The sequence below is a fragment of the Carassius carassius genome, chromosome 16 (genome assembly GCF_963082965.1).
Source record: "Carassius carassius chromosome 16, fCarCar2.1, whole genome shotgun sequence".
NCBI classification, from domain to species: domain Eukaryota; kingdom Metazoa; phylum Chordata; class Actinopteri; order Cypriniformes; family Cyprinidae; genus Carassius; species Carassius carassius.
Genome location: NC_081770.1, coordinates 1,453,465 through 1,478,796, shown reverse-complemented (window position 1 = coordinate 1,478,796; position 25,332 = coordinate 1,453,465). Strand labels below are relative to the sequence as shown.

Sequence of the window (25,332 nt, the reverse complement as noted above, 5' to 3'; positions counted from 1 at the left end):
TTCAGTGCCTTGCTCAAGGGCACCTCACAACCCTAGGGTTGTGACAACCCAAACTCTCTAACCACTAGACCATAACTTCCCCTTCTGCTACATTTAACAACTTTGAAGGGTTAGTTGTATAATGACAGACAGATCAATCATATCAAATAGACTATACAGGAATAGACTATGAATTCAGATTGAATGATTTATTCAGTTATTCTGTAGGTTATGATGAATAATTAAGATATATGAAATGTATCATTTATTGAATTAGTTCAGAACTCAATTAATTACAATGAACTTTCAGTTTCTACATTCAAATAGAAAATGCCCAGTTCTAAGAAAACACATGCTGTTTTTCATAAGCATATATGGTCATGCAGAAGCAGTGTTAAATTAATTTTTCCACCACACACGTCACTTTCACTTTTACTTTCATAAGGAGGTGAATGGAGCAGATTGAGAGGGACCATCTGAAGAAACAGCAGGTGGCGCTAGTGCACTGTTTTAGTTTGGGATCTGCTGTTAGAAGGAAGAAGAAGGAGAAAGCAGGTGTGTTTGTGCTTCACATTCCTGTCCAGTTGGTGGCGCTGATGCACGAGATCTGTTGTTAACTGGACTTTGATTTTCTCCAAGATGAAGTCGTGTCAGGTGACAAACATCAATCGTGAAGATCGCACAGGTGTTTAACAGCGATCACAAACCGGAAGTGTTTGAAAGACTTCTGGATTCTGTTCCTGCAGCACAAGATCGTCTGAACTACTGCAAGTAAGTCTGAATACTTTCACCATTACACTTATTTAGGAGAATGATGAACGCATTTCAGAGCTGGATGAAGCGGGATTTGTTCAGTTATAACTTATACCTGTCTGTCGACGAAGAAACAAAGCACAGAGAAACATAGAGATATTAATAAAACAACCCGTTTAAAGATTATGAATGTTAAAACATGTTTACAAGTTTTTACAAATGTAGCATTCAGATTAATTCTAAACGTGTTATTTTATTTCTCCTTCTTCCATTTTAAGACGCGAAACCGAAAGTATTCTGTGATCAAATCAAACCTGTTCTTCCGGATAGAGAAACGATAAAAATGAGCAAAACTAATCTTCTTTTAAACTTCTTAATGATCTGATAGTAATATGTATGTAAATATAGACGTGTGTTGTGAGTGATCTGCAGAGATTATTACATGGCAGTATATTTGTAGCATATTTTATTTGTATATTGATTGTTTGATAACTCACAGATTCAGCACTAGTTATTTTCTTCATCATTTGTTCCTCTGAACTCTCATGATCTTGATCTGATTGTCATGTCCAGGTCATGATGAGCATCTGATCATCTTCAGAGACACAAAGATCTCAGTGTTGAGCTGTTCATCTGCAGTATGTCAGAGAAGAGAGGAAAGATGAGTCTCTCACAGAAACAGAGGTAACACTGAGTCTGCTTTCAGACAATCATTTTAAACACTGCTGCACTTTCAGAGGATTGCTGGAAAAAACACAACCTTAACAAACTCTGTGTTATATTTACAAATGATTTGCAGAACTTCAGAGCTTCGTAACTTCCTAGTTAAAAATAACATTTGTATATATATATATATATATATATATATATATAGCCAATAGATTAAAAATATCTCAGAATAGAAAATCAGAATCCTCATTTACAGTCAATCTCGCTCTTCAGCACTGAGTCTGTACTTAAGTAAATTATTCCACATCAGTGATTTTGGTTTTTAGGTCATAAATTGATTGTCAGACATAAAAACTAGTGATTGTACACTTATTTTAAAGGTTTATATGATACTTTTGATTGTTCTCATTTTCGTTTAGTGTGTAATGTATCTGTTTGTGTAAGTTACAAAGGTCACAGTCTCCTGTAAAGGGATTTATTCTGTCTAACAGAGAACACTGATCCAGAAATGATTAAAATGCCTTGACTGAAGTCCAGATATTAATTTCACAAATGTGTGCGTCACAATGTGAAATATTAGTGTAATGCTGGTCAAAGTTTTACACAAAGAGAAGACGAGTCTTCAGTGAGTTGTAGTGTTGTCGTCATGTTGTGGAGACGCTGTGTGTTTGGATGAGAAAGCAAACCCTCTTTGTTTGGATTCAGTGTTTAAGATTTATTAATAACTCTGTTCCTGAGCCGTACGACCCAAAGGTTAGCTTGTGTACAGCACGCTTTATGAAGCTACAGTGCATTTTCTCCCAGCTTCCTGTGTACAACATCAGATATACACAGCTAAATACACTGTACATAAAATACAATAAACCACAGCTAAATACACTGTACATAAAATACAATAAACCACACCTAAATACACTGTACATAAAATACAATAAACCACAGCTAAATACACTGTACATAAAATACAATAAACCACACCTAAATAACTGTATTTTATGTTGACACTTCCGAACATAGTTGTTACAGTGAAGAAGAAAACTTATAAATTTATGAGTTTGTATCTGAAATGTAAGAGAATTGCAAAATAAAAGCTTATCTCTGTTAAACGTTCAGCTCAGACTTGGACTCGGGGTCAAAAGGATGCAGTACATTTTACAACAACATTGTTACTGTTATTACACCCAATAAACTAAGTGTGATAAACTTTTAAAATAGTGTCAGAACTGTGTAGCAATGACATTTCTACTTTCTATTTTAGTCAAAAAAAAAAAAATCTCAAAAAGATCAGTCAAATATTTGTAAAAATATATTTATTCTCACATTAAGTACTTTACAGAAATTATTAAACAAATGTGAGTCTGTACACAAGAATGACTATCTTTAAATCTCTGCAGATGTTTCTGTGAAGGACTAGAGAGAATGTGTGTCAGTATAAAACACAGATGAAGCTCCTGTAGAAACGTTTCTCTTCTCTCTTTGTGTCATTAGTGTAAGATCAGGATCACATGTGTCTGTGAAGAGTGACCAGTCAAAGGATGATGACATGCCGAAGTTCAGTGAGAAAAAAACATCTATCAAAAGGTATTTATTATCTTTGACATTATAATGTTGTGTTGGCTTATTTCTCCACTAAGATGCTTGGGATAGAAATGAATGAAATAAAACAATAAATCACTGATTTCCTCTTTATTGAACTCAGTCTGGAGCTTCTTTCCAGTAACACAATCACACAAGCAGACACAAGGAGGTATAAATTAACCATGAAAATAGATCATGCAGCCAAACATGAATATGTCTTTCTATCTATCCATAGTCATAGATGAACAAATGCATGTCTATACTGTGCTTCATTACCATCCTCAACAGTGAAGCTCTTTAAATGAGACTGAAGGAGCTCCTGTAGTAAAGTGTTTTGTTCTTTGTGTCATTAGTGTAAGATCAGACTCACATGTGTCCAGCTCTGTGTCTGTGAAGAGAGACTGGTCAAAGGATGAACCACCGAAATTCAGTCAAGAAACAACATCACGAACCAAACGGTATTTGATCTGTTTCTTATTTTTCTTTAAACATAGACTGTGTCAGAAAGTGTATCAGAGAATAATTATCATAAAACTACTTGTAGTCCATAAATTTATCACTTATTTATTGTTTTTCCTTTGCTAAAATGTTTACAAGATATTTTGGTCATTTCTTTTCCTAAAAATGCAGTATTTTGATTTATTTTATTTACTCTCAGGCTTCAGTATGAAACATTAGATCCAGATTTACAGTCTCACAGGAAACACAAGAATTATACAGACAGTCTCCTGCAGATCTTCCAGGTAATAAAACACATTTTCAGGAATATTTAATAATTATAATAAACAAATATGTTATTGAATAAGAGTGTGACAGAACTTGTATTTCAAATTTTTACTTTTAAGAACCTATAAAATAAGATTGAAAGCCTATTTTTATTAATATTTACAACAAAGTAATGTTTGTCTCAACTTGATTTTTGATGAATATTTTTAATTACTGAATAAATAATTTTGACCAAATAAAGGATTTTTTTCTCTCATTCATTCTTGTCTGTTTTTGTAGGATCTTGAGAGCACAGTAATCACATTTCTAAAGAAAGAACTGGAAAAGTTTAAGAAAATATTACAAAAAGAGGACACGCAATACTTTGTGAAGGACTTTATTGAGAACAGATGCAGTATGAAAGAAGCAGCTCTTGATCTCACGCTCTACTTCCTGAGAGAGATGAAGCAAGATGAAGCTGCTGATACTCTAGAAGGTAAGAGACTCGTGATCATCTGTCAGACTGTCACTTATAAATGTAGAGAGAAAATAAGATTAAACAGTATCTGTATTTTTGTTTCTGTTTAGATGAGCTGATCTTCATTCATCAGCTAAAGTGTAGCCTAAAGAAGAAGTATCAATGTGTGTTTGAAGGAATTGCAAAGCAAGGCGACTCTACACTTCTGAAGAACATCTACACAGATCTCTATATCACTCAGGGTTGTAGTGAACAGGTCAATACTGAACATGAGGTGAGACAGATTGAAGTTGCTTCCAGACGTCATGAATCACAGGAGATACAGGTTGAGTGCAAACATTTGTTTGAAGCACCTGAACAAGACAAGCAGATCAGAACTGTACTGACAAAAGGAGTTGCTGGCATCGGAAAATCAGTCTCTGTGCAGAAGTTTGTTCTGGATTGGGCCGAAGGAAAAGAAAATCAAGATATCAGCTTCATATTTCCTCTTCCATTTAGAGAGATGAACTTAAAGGAGAAAGAAAAACTAAGTTTGATGGACCTTATAACTCAGTTTTTCCCAGAGACAGAAGGACTGAACCTCAGAAGAAGAAATCAATTTAAAGTCTTGTTTATTCTTGATGGATTGGATGAATGTCGACTTCCTGTAAACTTTAAGGATAATGAGACGTGGTCTGATGTTTCATCACCAGCCTCTCTGGATGTTCTCCTGACGAACCTCATCAAGGGAAATCTGCTTCCTTCTGCTCTCATCTGGATCACCAGCAGACCAGCAGCTGCCAGTAAGATTCCTCCTGACTGTATCGACCGGCTGACAGAGATACGAGGATTCAATGATGCACAAAAGGAGGAGTACTTCAGAAAAAGATTCACGGATGAGAATCAGGCCAAAGAAATCATTGATCATGTTAAACAATCAAAGAGTCTCTTTATCATGTGCCACATCCCAGTCTTCTGCTGGATTTCAGCCACTGTTCTCCAGAACATTTTAGAGGAGAAAAGAAATAATGTTGTGAAAAACAATCAGACTGATGATGTCTCCAAAACACTGCAGGAGTCAAATACTGAAGACACTCCTAAGACTCTGACACAAATGTACACACACTTCCTCAGATTTCAGATCCAGCAGAGCAGACGAAAGTATGATGGAGAACATACACCAGATGTTTCCTGGGATAAAGATGCCATCTTTTCACTGGGGAAACTGGCGTTTGATCAGCTGGAAAGAAACAATGTGATCTTCTATGACACAGATCTGGAAGCCTGTGGTATTGACGTCTATAAGGCATCAGTGTACTCAGGCATGTGTACCCAGATCTTTAAGGAGGAAACAGGGATCACTCTTGGTACCATGTACTGCTTCGTTCACTTGAGCATTCAAGAGTTTATTGCAGCCCTTTATGCACATCTGTTTCTAGACATCAAGAAGATAAGTATATTTGTTCATGAGTCGACAGAACAGGAAAACAAAAGTGAAAACATGATTGATTTGCTCAAGACTGCAGTGGACAAGGCACTAGAGAGTGATAATGGACACCTGGATCTTTTTCTTCGCTTCCTCCTTGGTTTGTCTCTCCAGTCCAATCAGAGACTCTTACAGGGTCTGTTGACACAGAAAAATAGAAATGAGCAGAGCAAAGAGGAAATAGTTCAGTACATCAAGCAGAAATTTGAAGCTAATCTGTCTCCAGAGAGATCCATCAATCTGTTCTACTGTCTGAATGAACTGAACGACCAAACTCTGGTGAAAGACATTCAGACCCACCTTAGCAAAGGAAGTCTCTCATCTGCTGATCTTTCACCTGCCCAGTGGTCTGCTTTGGTCTTTGTGTTGTTGACATCAGAGGAGGAGCTGGAGGAGTTTGAGCTTCAGAAATTCAAGAAATCAGACGAGTGTCTCATTAGATTATCAGCGGTCATCAAAACCTGCAAAAGAGCTCTGTAAGTTAATATGTTTTGTTCTCATCTTAAAATTACATTAATCTACACTGATACATAGCAGGCTTGGACACCCCTGATTTAGTGAGTGAGTGACATGACATACAGCCAATTATGGTGACCCATACTCAGAGTTTGTGCTCTGCATTTAACCCATCCAAAGTGCACACACACAGCAGTGAACACACACACACACACACTTTTATTATTTAATAATATTACTATTATTATATGTAGCTTTTTTGCTCACATTTTTGGTCAGTTTTCTCTTTGATAATTTGCGGATGCCGAAAATTCAGTGCATACCTACCTACATCCCCTCCTTGTTTACAAATCCAAAGCAAGTCCATACATCCGCATTTAAATGCAGAAGGGGCTTTCCTGATAACTTTCTGCGATGGCGTCATCTTTATTTTACTAACTTGCTGCATGCTGAAGGCGACCCAGCTGACCTCACCAGAAAACTCAACACAACCGTCTAGTGGATTGTCTAGAAATTGATTTTATTATTCTACCAAATAGTATACTAAAAGATTGATACTTGGCATCTGTGTATCAATACAGTATTGCCGTGGAAAATATTGCGATACTATACTTAACTGTAGTACACTATTGTTTATTGACGTTAACCTAATGCTGCGTTCCAGACAGACAACTTGGATATACTAATTATAACACAATACAATAGTGTATTATATTATAGTCTTTAATTATATACTTTACATAATAATATATAACATACTTTATATATTTATATGTAATGTTAGGTAAAAAAAAAGTTAGCCTAAATACACTGTAAGTCGCTTTGAAAGCTGTAATGTGGAGTCAGACACGCTAGGATCCAATTGCAGTAGAGCTGAAACAACTAATCGATTTAATCGATTAAAATCGATTATTAAAATAGTTGTCAACTAATTTAATCATCGATTAGTTGCTAAATAACTTTTATTTGCCATAAGTGGCTCATTTCGTGCATATTTTAAATCTGTGGTGACCTCAGTGTGGCAGTAATGAGCCACCGCAGGTTTTACTCAGCCAGTACAGCAGGAGAAGTAGCGAATAGCCAATAGCTGGCCTCGTTTTATGTCACGTGCTTCCCGAACAGTTCTCTGCAGCATTCAGCGGGATGGTGGAGACAGACGGCAGTGGAGTAAGCTCGAGAAAGAAAAAGAAAAAAGCGGAAGATAAAACTAATCGAACGAAGTCATCCAAAGTGTGGGAGTACTTTACTTTGAGCCTTCAAAAAAAAAAAAAAGAGTAACCTGTAAACTTTGCACTACTGAATTGACTTTTATATTTTCAGATTCTCCAGTACAATGTTGTTTGCAAATGTTTAGTCGTAAAAGCTGATAACATTGCTTTTTAAGTTAACATTTAAAGCTTTACAAACATGTTCTGTGATCAGTTTGTCGTTTACCAGTTCATAATTCAGTCTTGCAGCCTAATTATGACTGAATGAGAGAGGTAAATGTTTAAATGTATTTGAAATGCACTGATCTTTTTCACACAGCAAGTTTTTTTGTCTGTCCAATTTTTTTCATATTTTTTCAATACTTTTTTTTTCTAATGGATTTTACTTTAAAATGTGAGTTCCATTCAGGTTTCATGCCATTGGCACTTTATTCGAATGATTGTTTACAATTTCACAGCATAAGCTATGAAGCTGTTTCCCAGGTATAACATGCAATGTACTACAATTTTATTCTGTTTTATTCTTATTCTTAGTGAAAATATGTTCTGAAAGATTCCTTAATAAGCTTTGTTTCGGGATGTTAAACTACTTTAGGAGCCCTAAGGACGGCCATGGTGAAAACTTTATTTGAAATCTCCTTGTGAAATTTGCTAGAGTACGTATGGGTCAGTGTTTTGATTGCAGAAGAGTTCGACAAAGGATTACTAGCACATAATAAAACACAACTCCAGGTATTTTTTGATGAGGATATGACAATGCAAAATTGTTAATCTCTGAAAAGTCTGTTGAATGATAAAGACCATTTATTAATAAGTTACTTGGGGAAAAAATGGGCAAAACTAAAATAGAGGTACATAAACAGATTAATCGTAAAAGGATTGACAGATTAATTATCAAAATAATCGTTAGTTGCAGCCCTAAATTGTAGTATTAATTTATAGAGTGGTCAGACAGGCAGAAATCAGAAACAGCATCAAGAGTGTCCAGGGATATCCAGAAATCAGTAACAATACCAGACAAAGGTCGGGGCAGGTGGCAGAGAATCAGTTGGTATACATAATCCGAAGTCAAACAAGGAAGGAACAAAAACTAGGAAAACGCTCAGAAATGCCTGACAGAACTAAACAAGACTTCGCAATGTGAGTGATGTTTCACTGATAGGAAACAGGTGTGGTTCAATAATGAGTTCCTAGGCAGGGGTTTATGGGAAATGTAGTCCAGGGTGTACTGTGTCGTATGAAAGTCTGTGGTGAATAAACAGATGTGCAGTGACCGGATCATGACAAAAGCGTCTGCTAAATGCATACATTTATTTAAATGTATTTATTCATATACAGTAGAGAGAGAGAGACGTTATTTGTGTATTTGTGTATTTGTGTTAAATGTGTATTTCTATTTTTTCAGCCCTTTTTAATTATTTCATTTATTATAAATTTAATAAAAAAAATAAAGACGAGTCATAAGGTGTACAATAAAATCCTTATATTATAATCACATTGCACTTGAATCAAGTTAAAGGTTTAATCTGCCTATTGTCCTGCAGGTGACTGATTAAATCTGTCTTCTTACGATGCACTTAGGGCTTAACGATTACTCCAGAGCACTCGTAGATCTACGATTATTTTCAAGTGCTACTTAAGTTACGATGCTTTTGGGAAACAGACAGTGATATTAAGATCAGTCGTACGATCATTTTTACGAACTTCTTAGGCTTACAAAGCTTTTGAGAACCCTGACCCTGTTTAGTTAGCTACAGAAGAAGCACATCGTGTTATTATAAAACACATTGTTCCATAGTTATTTCTACTCCAATATGCAGTTCAACTTCTACAACTTCTGCTATAAAAAAGATGTACTCTTGCATATCCTCAATGCATAAATGATTAACCTCCAGATTCTACACCTCAAGACACTCATCCAGAAAATAGAGCAGCACTTTGAAATGTATAACTCATTGCCATTAATTATATAAACCTGTTATTCATTTACATATTTTATTAAGTAGGAAATTTGAATCAATGCAATCTTAATATATATGCAGTGTATTTACTGTTCATCTAAAAACAATTGGTATATATATATATATATATATATATATATATATATATATATATATATATATATATATATATATATATATATATATATATATATTTACAATTGTATTACATGTATCTAACTCTGTGATTTGATTTATTTCTCTTGTAGGCTAAATGATTGTGGTTTAACAGACAAAAGCTGTCCAGCTCTGGCTTCAGTTCTTGGATCAGATACCAATCTGAAAGAGCTGAACATGAACAATAATAATCTGCAGGATTATGGAGTTAAAATGCTCTGCACTGGATTGAAAAATATTAATTGCAAATTAGAGATACTGAGGTAAGTTTTGTGACAATCTGTAGTGTTTGGTTAGAAGATCCATCTGTTAACATCAACCTAGATCATTTGCCACATAATTGAGGACAGAACTGCTTCAACTCCGTGAAATTTGCAGCATGAACTCTACATTCCACATTCTCTACATTCTCTACAACTCTACATTATCTCTCTCTACTATATATAAATAATTACATTTAAATAAATTCATGCATTTAGCAGATGCTTTTATCCAAAGCGACTTACAGTGCATTCATGATGTAAAGAACTGATTCTCCACGTTTTGGAGATGTCCTATTTATCTCATTTGGATATTCAGAGGCGCCGTAGTGCACGTGATCACGTCATCACATTTTGACAACATTGATTTGTCAGAAGAAACCAATGCTTTCGTTCCTCTGAGCCAAACAGAAATGATTGTTGACGCGTAGCCCCACCCCAAGCCAAGATTGGTTCAAACTGTACCATATTCAACCAATAAGTAGTCATTTGAACAACTACTAAACATATTGCTTTTGAAATATGAACGAACACAAAGTGAAAGTGAAGTCTGTCACGAGTGCATGGATACAAATGCCAACTAACACATTTGCATTAAAAAACTCTCTGAAAAAGCAGAAAAACACACGACAGAGAACTTTGACATAAAACAAATCAAAACTAAGGATGAGACAGTGGTACATATCTGATAAAGCACTGGAATTTATGTCTTAGGTCGCTAGGCGATGTTCCAGTAAAATCTAATTTCACTCACTCATTTTGTGTAGTTTGTGAATCATTTGCACTGTATTGTTGAAGACAATTTGTGTAATTGTTTTACTAAAGCCTATGCTATGCTTCTTGCTGCTGGGTGCTTTTTATGTGTCTTCGTCATCATCACCAGTATTTGTCATCTGTCAGCTGAGACATACTGGTAAATATTCAGATTAAAACTGAAGTGTTTTCTCTTTATGCAGTCTGAAGAACAACTGTATCACAGAAGGAGGTTGTCATGTTCTGGCTGCAGCTCTAAATTCAAACCCTTCAAATCTGACAGAGCTGGATCTGAGTGAGAATAAACTAGGAAACCCAGGAATGAAGATCATCTCGACTCTGTTTGAAAATGTACAGTGTAGACTGGAAAAGCTGAAGTAAGTATTTTAAGTGTATCACAGTAATTACACACTCAAGTGACCCACCTGTTTCATAGATTTGAAAATACTCATTATGGATTGAGATATATTTGGAAATAAAAACTAAATAAATGCTGTTTTACAAGTTATGGAGAATTGTTCTATGTGGTAACACTTATAACTGAACGTTATTATACGTTATTATAAATCATTTATAAATTATTAGTTAATGATGAACTAATCATTTACAAAACTTGACTACACATTCATAATTTATTAATAAGTGATAAGTTAACATTATAGTAATGTTTTATTAATTCTAAGTCACTTATAAGTAACTAGTTAATGATGAATGAATCATTTACAAAACATGACTATACGTTCATAAATTAATAAGTGGTATGCTAATGATTTACAAATGTGTTGTAAGTTATCTTAAAAAATGATAAAATCATCAAATTCATGTTTTGATCAATTCAGCAAAGGCATGAGTAAAGTATTAGATAAAGTTTAATACACTTTTGAGTGATTCTGAGAATCATGATGAAATTCTTATTGGATCTAAACATTTGATAAAATTTTGTGCAGAATCTTTTATTCTTTAAAATCAGCAATAAATGCTGTCTGTAAGTGTTTAGAAGCTTCTGTCACGTCTCTACTACGGTCTTGGCCCATTCCTCGCCTGATAAAGCTTCCAGATCAACGATAATCTTTGGTTTTCACATTGCCAAAGCTTTTTTCAAATTCAACTAGATATTTTCAATGATAATTAAATCTGGAGACTGAACAGGCCACTTAAAAACATTTGCAGCAGACATAACGCTGAACCATGGGTCCAAGAAGTTCCAGTTTGGTCACATTACTCGATAAAACATTCTTCCAGAGCTCCACAGGTCTACACAAGTGAATTTTAGCAAGTTCAAGTTGGCCTTTTGTTCTTCTTGATCTGCATATAGCCTTAGACTTTCTAAAGTAATATTATTATTTATTCTCTGTAGCTTTTCTATAGCTTTTGTGAGATCTCTGTTGACTTTGCCATTTTTGCTAAAATCTCTGAGGGTTGAGTAATTTTGATTGACTGTAGGTTATAATTGTGGAAAATTAAAACTGCAAAAATTTTTAATTGCATTTGTTGTAGTTTCAGTTCACTAATATATAACTTTACCCAGCTTTACTGTCAAAAGAGTCCATTCAGGCCCAAATTCCTGTAGTGCATCTTTTTTATTTTCTTCATTCTAGAACATGTACTTGTGTGACAATCTGTGTTATAATGAAGAATAACATCTTTTCTAATAGACTTTCAGACTGCAGTATCAGTGAAGAAGGTTATAAAGCTCTGTCTTCAGCTCTGAGATCAAACCCTTCACACCTGATAGAGCTGGATCTCACAGGAAATGATCCTGGAGAATCAGGAGTGAAGCTGCTCTGTGATTTACTACAGGATCCAAACTGTCAACTCAACACACTGAGGTGAGACCTGATGAAATAATGCTATATAAGTTATACACATGAATTATTTATATTATATATAAATATTAGTGTATTATTTCTCTAAATTATTAAGGTATACAATTTATTGCATCAAAAATGTTCAGAATGATCAAACATGAAAGATGAGATGCTGCAGCTTCTGTTGTTTTGATGATAAATGTCAGCACAGTTTAGTTGTGTTAAAAGTTACAGCTTAATCAGACATTTTGGTTTACTAGATGTGCTGGTGTTCAGTATTTCAGTGCCTCGATAGTTAACTTATGATTGTGAAAAATATTCAGTGTGAGGAGTTATCCTGACTGTTTAAAAGTTACTGAATGCACTGTACATTAATCTCCATCAAGCTCAGATTCACAACACTGTCGATCACTGATCTAGAATAGAGAACTGGATTACTAATGACATCATGAATGTGAAGCCACCATATTGGTAATCCCTAGTGTGTGTGTAAATGTTCTATTGAATTAATAGGAAATTATATGATTTTAATGAGACATCACATAAGTCACCGTTTTTAAATCTGAAGTATCCCTGTACATACTTACAATGCAAACACTCAAGGGAATTTCCTCTACTTATTAAAAAGCTACGTTCATTACAGTAGAGAACATCATGAACATGATAAACATCAGACGGACACGACCTCATCATATAACAAATGACAAAGTGCTCATTCTGAAATCGGAAAAAGAGTTATGCTTCGTAAACACATCTTTATTCGCATTGAACAGTTATTTATTGTTTATATAATTCTGTTATAGTGTTTTTATTCGTACAGTAGCTGCTAACTGCAAATGTTTCAACAATGATTTTGTTAACAGCATTCATTTTGAAGCAGGTAAGGATTTAAATGGTGGTTAAATTATTATTCATTTAGCATACAACATTTTACATGGGAACAGTAGCTAATGCTAGTAAACCTATTTGCGCGATTTTGGAGAGTCTGAAATAGTCCAAAAGTTCAAAAGTTTGTGCCAGAATCCGAAAGAGATCCGTAATGTACTACATTGAACCGACCCGGACCAGTCTATTATTTCAAAAGCTGGACCTGAACCCACCTGGAAGACAAAGCCCCGACTGGACCCGATTGTAACATATTCCACCTTAAATTGCTATTGCAAGCCAATAAACCTGTTGCGAAAAATATAACTTTTTGTCTTACCTAATTTAAGGAGCCATAATCTCTCTTCTTTGCTTCGAGTCTGAATCTGACCACTAAAACTTTGATTAAACGGTTCATTTATATTATTATAAAAAAGGGAGAAAATGTAAAGCACAGTTTGGCTGTCTAACATCGGAGAGAGAGGGAGAGATTGCTTTTTTGTTTTGGCTCATACTTTTCTTTTCCTAATTTTACAAGTGGCAAGTTACAAAAAAACAAGCAGTGTCTGATCACAGCCGGGTGTTCCCCGAGTCTGATGATCGCACGGGCATTACACACAATGTTAAACAGACCCGGGACCCGAGGTAATAGATTCGGACCCGACCTGGACCCGGCTGATCAATTAAAATATAGACCCAAACCCGTTCGGGTCGACGGGTCTCGGGTACACTGTGAAGACCTCTAATCTGAAATAGATGTTGCTCAATCAGGACATTAAAATTATACGCACCATAATTTATTCAGAGAATAACTGAATACAGACAGTACATACATGAAATTAAGCTATAATATATATAAAATATAAATTAAGCTTTTCATTTTAGTAAAGAACAATATTTACAGAAGCTATTGTATTATTCATTGTATATTCAAATCAATTTCTGATACTAATAGGTTCATATTTAATAATTCCTGAATAATTACGTAAATAAAGAAATGGGCTATATTTTGTGTGGGATCAAGTAACCTGTGTCATCAGTGCTGAGCACTGATTTTAGGTCAGCGGTTTGCATGTGACTCAATGGTGCTCTCTGCTGGTAGGGAATAGTAAGACGGCTGATCAAACACTTTTGTTGACTTCACTGCCTTTTGGCAGTTTAGAATGTGATGAGTGATCCAGTCATATATAGATCAGTGCTTTAGATCTACTACAGTAGATATATTACAGGCCACAAACATGTGATGTGTGTCAGGAGAGGATCAGTGATACACACACACACACACACACACACACACACACACACACACACACACACACACACACACACACACACACACCTGTCTGACCCCTGCAGAATTACATCAGATAAATAAAACTATCCAGAGATGGTCTGAACCCATGGCACCTAATAACAAAAGAGATGTAACAAAAAAACTCTTGGCCACTAGGGGCAGCCATAATTAGTACATGCCATTACTTAAACCAAATAAAACTTCATGCACATTTAACACAGTGTTTGGTGAATTCTGCTTGATAATAATAGGAAGAGCCGGCATCAAAAGATCAACTTATATCTCTATGAATGCTTAGCTGTCACAATCTCGTTATCTCTTTGCTAACTTTCCTCATCTCCTGCTTAAAAGCCAGAAAGATCTTCAGATGCTTGAGAATCATGATCTAGTGAGCTTTTGCCCCTGAGTTTATTTTAAATTTACTTTTATCTTGCACATTGAATTGATTCCAGCTTCATCTTCTCTTCTGCAGGTTTTTGGGTCCTGCTGCAGATGAAGGCTGTCAGTATGTGACTGGAATTGTGGGTAAAAACCCGTTACTCCTGAGAGAGCTGGATCTGAGTGATCATAAACTAGGAGACACAGGAGTGAATCAGATCTCTGCTCTACTGCAGGATAAACACTGTACACTCAACACACTGAAGTGAGTATCTTACATCATTTCACATGTTACATGACTAGTAATGTTACAGTCCTCTGTTTTAATTCTCATTTGAGTCAGACCCCACGTTATAAAGCTTGGAAGAGCCAGGACATGTTTTAATATAACTCTGATTATATTTGTCTGAAAGAAGAAAGTCATATACATCTAGGATGTCTTGAGGGTAAGTAAATCATGGAGTAATTTTCATTTTTGTGTGAACTATCCCTTTAAGTGCACAGGGGTTGGAGAAAATAATGTGAACACATTAGAAATATCCAGTATTTTATTAATGTGTTTACCATCGTTTGCCTTTAATACAGCTTAGAATAGATTCATACAACTTTTGAATAGACTTCAGTTAAATTCTGTCTCTAACTTCTGCTGTGACTGCTGAATGTGTTTGTTTACTGACTACAAACTGAGGATTGAAGACTAATTAAAAAAAAATTATATGTGTGTATGTGTATGCATGTTTCTATATTTAAATGTAATTTCATAAAGGCAGTCTGGTTTCCACTGTCACTTCTGGGTCTTCCTCTGGGACAACGGCCAGGGTTTTTTGGCCAACTGGGTCTCTGAGTTTAGGTTAGAGGAGGTTATGAATGAAGCTGGAGTTTCTCTGCGTCTGGAGAGCATCAGTGCCGAGGATCATTTCATAAAGTTAAAGACATTAATAATAACAGCTCAGAAGTCACTTTCAGACAGCAGCGAGTGTTTGAAATAACTTCTGTTTGAGATCTGATGTGGATTATGATCACCTAACAAGGCAGAAATATTTATAAGAGATAAAGACTATGCACACTAGCCATTAACATTACCATAGTAAACATGGTAAGACCGCTTGAAGAAATCAGAGTCAGCTTCTCATTCAGACGATCACAATAGTGTATTATTTAGTGTAGTGTATAGTAACATGTTTTATCGGTCCTAACTCATCTACGCTCCATGTAAATCTTTAACAAAGCATGCAAACAAACGTCTGCTTTTATCATGTTTGTTTTGTGATCGCGCTGGTTCCAGTGACTTATCTATTATTAGTTTTCTGATAACTTCTTTGTTGGTGAAATGATGGAGTTGTGTGCTGTTGTTCCAGAGAGGCGTGTAAAGGGTGTTTTAATGAAGCGCTGAGGAGTTTCTGACCCGACGGTGGAAACACAGAGTGATTCTGGGCTCAGTGCTACAGGTCTGAATTATTATGAGACACTGACACGTCATCGAAGTATTAGTCCTTTACCACGTCACAAACTCATCAACACTGATTTTAGTAGATTTTAAACCTGGAAGACAAAAATATTGCACAAATCTCAAAATGAACTAGAATTGTTCAACAATTAAAATGAATTAATGCTAACATTGTCTTCTATGATGTTCAACAGAAACACCTCTGATACAATCTCAGAAAAAGTAGTCTGGGGTTTCATGACCCTTTAAAAACTAACTTCTCATTACCATCACTGACTGTTACCTTGTTTGAAGCACAATATATTACATTACATTATTCATTTAGCTGACGCTTTTATCCAAAGCGACTTACAATTGCTATATATGTCAGAGGTCGCACGCCTCTGGAGCAACTAGGGGTTAAGTGTCTTGCTCAGGGACACATTGGTGTCTCACATTGGATTCAAACCCGGGTCTCTCACACCAAAGGCATGTGTCTTATCCACTGCGCCTTCACCATATGTATTTGTAGATTTTTATATGTTCATATATTTTTGTATAGTTCATCTGTCTATATTCTTTACTAAACATGTTTGTGTAAGAAAGACTTGTAAAGTAAGTTGTTGTGATCTAAACATTTGAAAGCTGTGTTGTGTGATCTACAGATCTACAGCAGGTCAAATACCCAACCCAATATCCAATCATTTCAGTTAATAATACCAAAAATACACAAACATTTCTCTTTTATCCAGTGGGACAGAACTGTTTTCATTGTGTTTATTAATGGGACACAACAGAATAGTTCTGTGCTGCTGTATCAGAACATATTCATAGTGTTTATTGATGCTTCATATCATCTCTCTGTCATCAAACACCAGATTAATGAATGTGTAACACAACTGAACAGAACCGGTCCAGACTGGGCTTTATTCTGTGCAGGCATTGCTTCTTCAGTCTGACCTGTTTCAGAGAAATATTACTGTACTTCACATCTACACACACAGACAAACCTACAGTTTTATTTAGATGTGCAAAGTTGAATCTGTGAAGCAAAGCTGATCAAGTCACTGGACAGAGCAGAGCGAATGCATTTACGTTGTAGTGATGTACAGACCAGAATCAGTTTAAACACAAATACACAGCAGTCAGGACTTTTATTTTAGACAATGTGATCCGTTTTAGACAAAAGATGAAATAAGAATTATATGACAGAAATTAAAAGATATGAACGATTTTAACACCTTTCACACAAGGTTGTTAAGAATTAACACTTCATTGTATTTCTATCAAGAATCAGCACAAATTGTACATAAATCACGAGAAGTGTCAATTATTTGATTAAATGAACAACTTATTTGTTTTTCTGTTTTGAAGATCAAATTGTGGAAAATTATCCAAAGATATTCAGACACTCTTCCTGTTTTTTGTTTTATCAAGACATTGTGACTTTATTAAATAGTTTTCTTCTATCTTCTCTCTTTCTCTCAATGTAGATTAAGATGCTGTGTTTGACAGAAGAAGGTTGTTCTGCTGTGACTTCATGAACATAACGTGTCTGATTCATTGTGTTTTCTCTTTCTGTCTTCAGTCTGTGGAGGTGCAGTATTACAGAGAAACAGTGTCTCATCCTGACTTCAGCTCTGAAATCAAACCCATCACACCTGAGAGAACTGAACCTGAGCTGGAATAAACTACTAGGAGACTCTGGAGTGAAACACCTCAGTTATCTACTGATGAACACACAATTCAAGCTGGAGAAACTAGAGTTAGTATCATTATACTCTACAGCAGTTACAGTCAGATTGATTTATCAGGATACATAATTATTTCCAAAAATGAATGTACCCTTGTGATCTTTAATGAAAATAACTATCACTCTCTCTCATAAACACATCTCTTCTCTCGTCTGATGATGTGAAGGAGGGAAAACCTGTCAGTCTCATGAGATCACAGCAATACATTTACATTTACATTTATTCATTTAGCAGACGCTTTTATCCAAAGCGACTTACAGATGAAGACAGTGGAAGTGATCAAAAACAACAAAAAGAGCAATGATATATAAGTGCTATAACAAGTCTCAGTTAGGTTAAAACAGTACACCTAGCATGGGCTTTTAAATAATATAATATAAAGAAAACAGAATAAAAAAAAGAATAGAGCAAGCTAGTGTTAGAGGTCTTTATACACACACACACACACACACACACACACACAATTGCATAATTAATGAAAAGAAAATAGAATACAAAAAGATTAGAAAGGTAGTTAGATTTTTTAAGAATAGAATTAGAATAGTGAGTGTTAAAGTTCGAGGGTCAAATAAAGATGGAAGAGATGTGTTTTAAGCCGATTCTTGAAGATGGTTAAGGACTCAGCTGCTCGGATTGAGTTGGGGAGGTCATTCCACCAGGAGGAACATTTAATTTAAAAGTCCGTAAAAGTGACTTTGTGCTTCTTTGTGATGAACAATCAAGAGACGTTCACTTGCAGAACGCAAGCTTCTAGAGGCACATAAGTCTGAAGTAACAAATTTAGGTAAATGGTTGCAGAGCCAGTGGGAGTTTTGTAGGCAAACATTAATGCCTTGAATTTTATGCGAGCAGCTATTGGAAGCCAGTGCAAATTGATAAACCGAGGTGTGACGTGTATTCTTTTTGGCTCATTAAAAATTAATCTTGCTGCCGCGTTCTGGATTAATTGTAAAGGTTTGATAGAATTGGCTGGAAGACCTGTCAAGAGAGCATTGCAATAGTCCAGCCTGGACAGAACAAGAGCTTGAACAAGGAGTTGTGCAGCATGTTCCCAAAGAAAGAGCTTGATCTTCTTGATGTGGAATAAAGCAAATCTGCAGGATCGGACAGTTTTAGCAATGTGGTCTGAGAAAGTCAGCTGATCATCAATCATAACTCCAAGACTTCTAGCTGTTTTTGAAGGAGATATGGTTGATGTGCCTAACTTGATGGTGAAATTGTGATGAAACGATGGGATATTGTTTACAATAGCAAACAATTATCAGCTTTTCATCAAAAACTCATGAATTCCTGACCGGCAGTTTTTTTTTGTTTTTAAAGTGGTTTCACTCAGACATGCATCACGATAAGAACAAAATACGATCACAAAATCTTGTACTTGTTGACTGTAATCTACAATCTTAAAATATCTTGAATTAAATTTTCTGAATATAATTTTCTTTATTTGTTGCATTTAAAATAAATTCTAACATTTTAATGTTATTTTTAAGATGCTTCTGTAGTTGATCCTGTATCTTAATTACATTATAAATCACAAACCCCCCTTTTTTTGGTCTAACTAAAGATTCTCTAGACTTGAAATGTTATTATGGCTGTGTAATTATTTATTCATTGTTTTCAGGTTTTAGCATCATTTTATTTATAGCAGTGTATGATGTTAACACATGATGAATTACTCACACATGAACATAACGTGTCTGATTCAATGTGTTTTCTCTTTCTGTCTTCAGTCTGTGTGGATGCAGTATTACAGAGAAACAGTGTCTCATCCTGACTTCAGCTCTGAAATCAAACCCATCACACCTGAGAGAACTGAACCTGAGCAGGAATAAACTACTAGGAGACTCTGGAGTGAAACACCTCAGTGATCTACTGATGAACACACAATTCAAGCTGGAGAAACTACAGTTAGTATCATTATACTCTACAGCAGTTACAGTCAGATTAAAGATCACGGTTTACTTTCAGAAAGTCATCATGAAATTAAAGTTTACAGTAATTATTTTTTATGGAATATTGCAGTGCTGAAATGATTTATCTGAGCACATAATGTATTTCTAATCCTGATCTTTGATCTGAATAACTTTCCTTCTCCTCACAACTGTCATGAATCCTGTCCGTGGTCTTCCGTCCGCTCTCCACCAGAGGTCCCGCTCCTATTATATTGACTCACACTACACAGACTGTTATGTGTCCCCCGGACTACATTTCCCATGATCCATTGCACTGATTAGCCATAACTGAAGGAGATTCATCTGTGATATCTTGACAGTGAACTACGGTTCTGTGTATTAAATACTGCTCCATCTGAAATCACATCGAATCACAATCAGGACCCCCCCCCCCCAATCTGAGGGTTGCCCCCTTAAAAATATGATTAAAAACCACGAGTTTTATTGTAAAGAAAACAATGTTTTTATACTTTGAATAATAGTGTAAGTATTAAAATAACAAACACAAACGTGGCAAAAATGTGTTTTATATTTATAAATATTTTGAGTCTCCCCTCCGCTGCCTCACAGTGCTTTGATCCAAATGCCTTTTTCTTTTACATCACCCACGCACACACACACACACGAGTTCGATGAGAGAGATCAAAGTCAATAGTTGCCCAAAACTCCAAACTTGCCCAAATTAAAAGGGGAAGTCTTGGCCTAGTGGTTAGAGAGTTTGACTCCTAATCCTAAGGTTGTGGGTTTGAGTCTCGGGCCGGCAATACCACAACTGAGGTGTGCACTTTGTAGAGCAAAGTGACGGCAATTCAAGCATTTTCATAATCTTTGATTTGTATAAAAAGACTTTGATTCTTGAAGTAATGCCGCAGTTGTCACAGGAAAAAACCTTTCCCCTGCAAGCGCCAATCCGAAAGCCAGAAACACGTAAGTGTGAAAAAGGCTAATCGCGCAGAACCTGTGCAAGCACGGCTCTTAATGGTATGTTTGTTTGTTGTTGTCTCATACTTTTTTAGATATGCTGTTGTTCGTAAACGCTACTGCTTCTGTTAGCTTGTAATATACAGGTGTATTCTGATGAAAGCTTTAATACAGCACAGCAACTACATGTGTGTCCATGTAGAATGCTTCTCATTGCTATGTGGAAATAAGTGTTTAAATGGAACCGTTTGTTGGAGCTGATCTGAAAGAGAGAGAGAGAAATGCAGAGCTTGTGCAGAGCGATACAAGGAACCGTATTAAGAGCCGCTGCTATAGAACATTGATTTTGAAACTTGTGAATCCATTAGAATCATTAAAAGATAGAATCACGATTTATATATGAACAGATTTACAGATTTTTACGTGCAACCCAAGTTTTCTCTTCCACTTCTCTAAAGCAGCACGGCATGGCCTCGCCCCCTTCGTCACATGTTCCCGGGGGCGGGGTTTATCTGGGTTTGTGATGTAACGGAGCTGGGAAAAAGCTTGTTGTAGTCCAGGGATAGGCAGTCCTTGAGTGCCGCTGTCCTGAGTTTAGCTCTAAGCCTAATCAAACACACCTGAACAAAGTCATCAGGTCTTCAAGATTCAGACAAGTGAGGCTTTTTTTCAGGGTTGGAGCTAAACTCTGCAGAACATGCCCTACCCCTGTTGTAGTCCCTAGCATTGGACTTTCAGTGCTGCAACTGTGCAGATATTGTTTATGCTCAAACAGCAACATTGCACACTAACTTATGTTAAAAAAGTGAAATCACAATCAACCACCCCTTTAAAATAAAAAGAGTCAAATACAAATTAAATTCAAATACAATTGTTAGTAGCACTTTATTTTACAGTCCTGTTTCTCATGTACATACTTGGTACTTATTATAGTAATTACAATAACTATGTAATAACTAGGTACTAACCCTGAACCTACCCCTAAACCTAACCCTACCCCATGTAGTTACCTTGTATTATCAGAACTTTCTTAGATAAATACACTGTAAGTACACTATAAGTACATGTTAGTACACGTACTGTAAAATAAAGTGCAACCCAATTGTTTTATAGTAAACTTTAAAAAAGTGCTATTATTATTATTATTATTATTATTTGTTATTATTATTATTATCGGAACCATAGTTATTATTTTTTCATCTTCAAACTTAAACTCAGCAAGCTTTTATTTTGGCGGGTTGCTCGTAAGTCTGTGTGCTTCTGGGTTTAGTCTAAAGAGCGTCAGTGAATGAAATGTCTCAGTTCTGCATTGTGCTTTGAAAACGTTAACAGGAAGCCTAGATTTATTCTTTCAGTTTGAATAGAAATCTTATACAGTACAGTTTGTGGATCTAAAATAGTAATTGTGCTTTAACAGCTGTCAATCATGTCAGTCCACAAACACACTCTCTGAACTCATTTACAGCACGTTTCTTATTTTGGTCGCGCATGCACACCTGCAGAACACTTATGTGCACCCCGTCTATATTCAATCATTTTTTTTTTATTATAGCACTTGTGTATCATTGTTCTTTTGTTGATTCTGATTGCTTCAGTTGTCCTCATTTGTAAGTCGCTATGGATAAAAGTGTCTGCTAAATGTAATGTAAATGTAAGGTTTTGGAAATGTTACATTTTAATTATTGCAGTGTATGGTGTTAACACATGATGAATTACTCACACATGAACATAACGTGTCTGATTCATTGTGTTTTCTCTTTCTGTCTTCAGTCTGTGTGGATGCAGTATTACAGAGAAACAGTCTCTCATCCTGACTTCAGCTCTGAAATCAAACCCATCACACCTGAGAGAACTGAAGCTGAGCAGGAATGAACTACGAGGAGACTCTGGAGTGAAACACCTCAGTGATCTACTGATGAACACACAATTCAAGCTGGAGAAACTAGAGTTAGTATCATTATACTCTACAGCAGTTACAGTCAGATTAAAGATCACGGTTTACTTTCAGAAAGTCACCATGAAATTAAAGTTGACAGTAATTATTTTTTTATGGAGTATTGCAGTGCTGAAAACCTGTCAGTCACATGAGATCACAGCAATAACAAACAATTATCAGCTTTTCATCAAAAACTCATGAATTCCTGACCTTGTTTTGTTTTTAAAGCTGTTTCACTCAGACATGCATCACGATAAGAACAAAACATGATCACAAAATCTTGATGAATTACTCGCACATGGACATAACGTGTCTGATTCATTGTGTTTTCTCTTTCTGTCTTCAGTCTGTGTGGATGCAGTATTACAGAGAAACAGTGTCTCATCCTGACTTCAGCTCTGAAATCAAACCCATCACACCTGAGACAACTGAACCTGAGCGGGAATCAAATAAGAAACCCAGGAGTGAATCACTTATGTGACGTACTGAAGGATTCACGCTGTAAACTGGAGAGATTGAGGTCAGTAACATTCACAGACAAGAATCAAAATGATGAAAATCGCTTTGTTTAACTCTTATGTGCTGTTCAAGGTCTTTTCAGACCCTAAATGATGTTTGCTGAAATAAAAACAAATGTTCCCTTTATCTAAATGACATGAGACTTTGTACGGTTGTCAACACTTGGTAGATCTACAAACAGAAAATTAAACTGGATTGAGATCTGGTTGTGTGTTAGTGTGAAAAAAAAACATTAGACAAACACCTAGAACATTTAATTTATTTTTATAAATATGAAAAATATCATAAATCCTTAAAGAATGACACAAATGTGGAGTAAAAACATTAATGAACTGAGTAAAATTACATAAAAATATAGAGCCTAAACAGCTCGAGTGTCGTCCCCAAACGAACAGCACATAAGAGTTCAACGAAACACTTTATACTCAATATCTCATGATGAATGTGTTCACATTATATTTGTGAAAGATTCTTCATCTTAATGATGTGTTTGTAAGATGATCTCTCTTCCTCTGTTTGTCTCTTTCTAGTCTTTATTTCTGTGGCATTACAGATGTTTCTTCTTTAACTCAGTCTTTGACAAACACAAAAGCTCTGCAGTTTCTAAAAGAGCTTGATCTGAGAGAGAATAAGATTGGAGACTCAAAGCAGAAGCTCATTGATGTGCTACGAGACTCAAACTGTGAACTGATGTGAGTAAACTTCACTTTGTGATATTAAAGAGATTCATTTACCTCTGATATGTGAACAAATATATACTTTCAGATATTAGTGAAAAGAGTTGATCAAATGATCATCAAGCTTTATTTCAAAGGGTTTGTGTCAGAATGAAATGTAAAGTTGATAAAAATGTTGAACACAAAGGAGGAAAGAGAAGAAAAGCAGACTGTCACAGCTTTCTACAGCAACAGCTGCTTTATTAATGAGATCAGTAATAGTGAATCATTAGAGTTTGAAATAGATTTGTTCAGATTGTAGGAAAACGCTGGTAAAATCAGAGCAGATTCAGCTTCAGCTCACAGTCGTCCAGCATCACATGATCAATGTCTCTGTCTCTTGTGTGTTTTTACTTTGACAAGCAACACGTCACATTACTTTACACTTACTTTCTGTAAGAGATAATGTCCCTCCAGCCGCTTGTTATCACAGAATAAACCCGACAGGGTGATCAGGACTTGTGTCCTCCTGAAGAGACTTATTCTGTGATAACATCCGGCTGCATCTGCATTATCACACTTATTATATGCTTTCTTGACACACAAGTGAAGAATTAGACACAATTTAGATTCAGCTAAACACTTCTGCTCAGTGAGCAACAACTTTGATTACAGGATTTTAATGTAACTTTTCACTGTGATTGAAATATAGTAACTAATTAATACTTTATTCCACTGAACTCTGATTGTCTTCTCTTCTGTTCAATCTTAGAGTATAGAAGGAGTTAAATCACCAGAAGCTGATAAATGCTGTGTATCATAAAGTGAAGTGGTCTTGAGAGGAGCAGTAAACATCAGCTGAAGATCCACAGAAGAGCTTCACTACTGTGTCTATGAGGAGAAATAAATGTGTGATAAATGTGTAAATGTGATCCATACAGGTGAAGAGACTCAGACTTTACAATCAAATAATGCAGCATGTGTGTTAGAAACATGATATTGAATGATTAATGTTGCTTTAGTATTCAAGCAGATGATCATTGTGTTTAATGTAAAGCTGGAACAGAGGAGGAAGAAGCTCAGATGAGTCTGTCTGGCTCTTCAGTTTAATAATATTTCTATTAAACTCATTCATAATGATTCAGATGTTTAAATGTGATTGTCAAGTGCAGCACTTAAATGTGTCAAAAGATATAAAGCAAATCTACAATGAGTGAAACTTATCTCATGTTTTCTACACATTGTTATTCTATTTGACTTTATATTTAGTTGTGTGTGTGTTGTTAATGTACAGATATCCAGTATATAGTCTTTGTTCTGTGGATGGAGTCTCTCCTTCATCAAATCAACTAAACATTTTCACAAGTTAACAGCATTTGTGTCTTTCACTCTCCTCTAAATAC

General features: G+C 35.6%; 2 protein-coding genes across 2 annotated transcripts in view; both read left to right on the top strand.

Annotated features, from left to right (window-relative positions):
* The window catches only part of LOC132159380 (NACHT, LRR and PYD domains-containing protein 3-like), a gene marked incomplete at its 3' end in the record, with an annotated part of 219,906 nt that overhangs the window by 157,795 nt on the left and 36,779 nt on the right, over nt 1-25,332 (top strand). The gene's annotated exons all lie outside the window — the stretch shown is intronic.
* Nucleotides 1,373-25,102, top strand: LOC132159282 (NACHT, LRR and PYD domains-containing protein 12-like). The gene is made up of 16 exons (XM_059568811.1): nt 1,373-1,416; nt 2,890-2,982; nt 3,333-3,437; nt 3,638-3,722; nt 3,985-4,180; nt 4,273-6,103; nt 9,501-9,671; nt 12,077-12,250; nt 14,860-15,030; nt 16,407-16,434; nt 17,763-17,956; nt 19,676-19,852; nt 22,589-22,765; nt 23,101-23,274; nt 23,804-23,965; nt 24,709-25,102. Exons 1-16 carry the CDS (start codon nt 1,373-1,375, stop codon nt 24,716-24,718), a joined length of 3,792 nt encoding a protein of 1,263 aa, XP_059424794.1. The 3' UTR covers nt 24,719-25,102.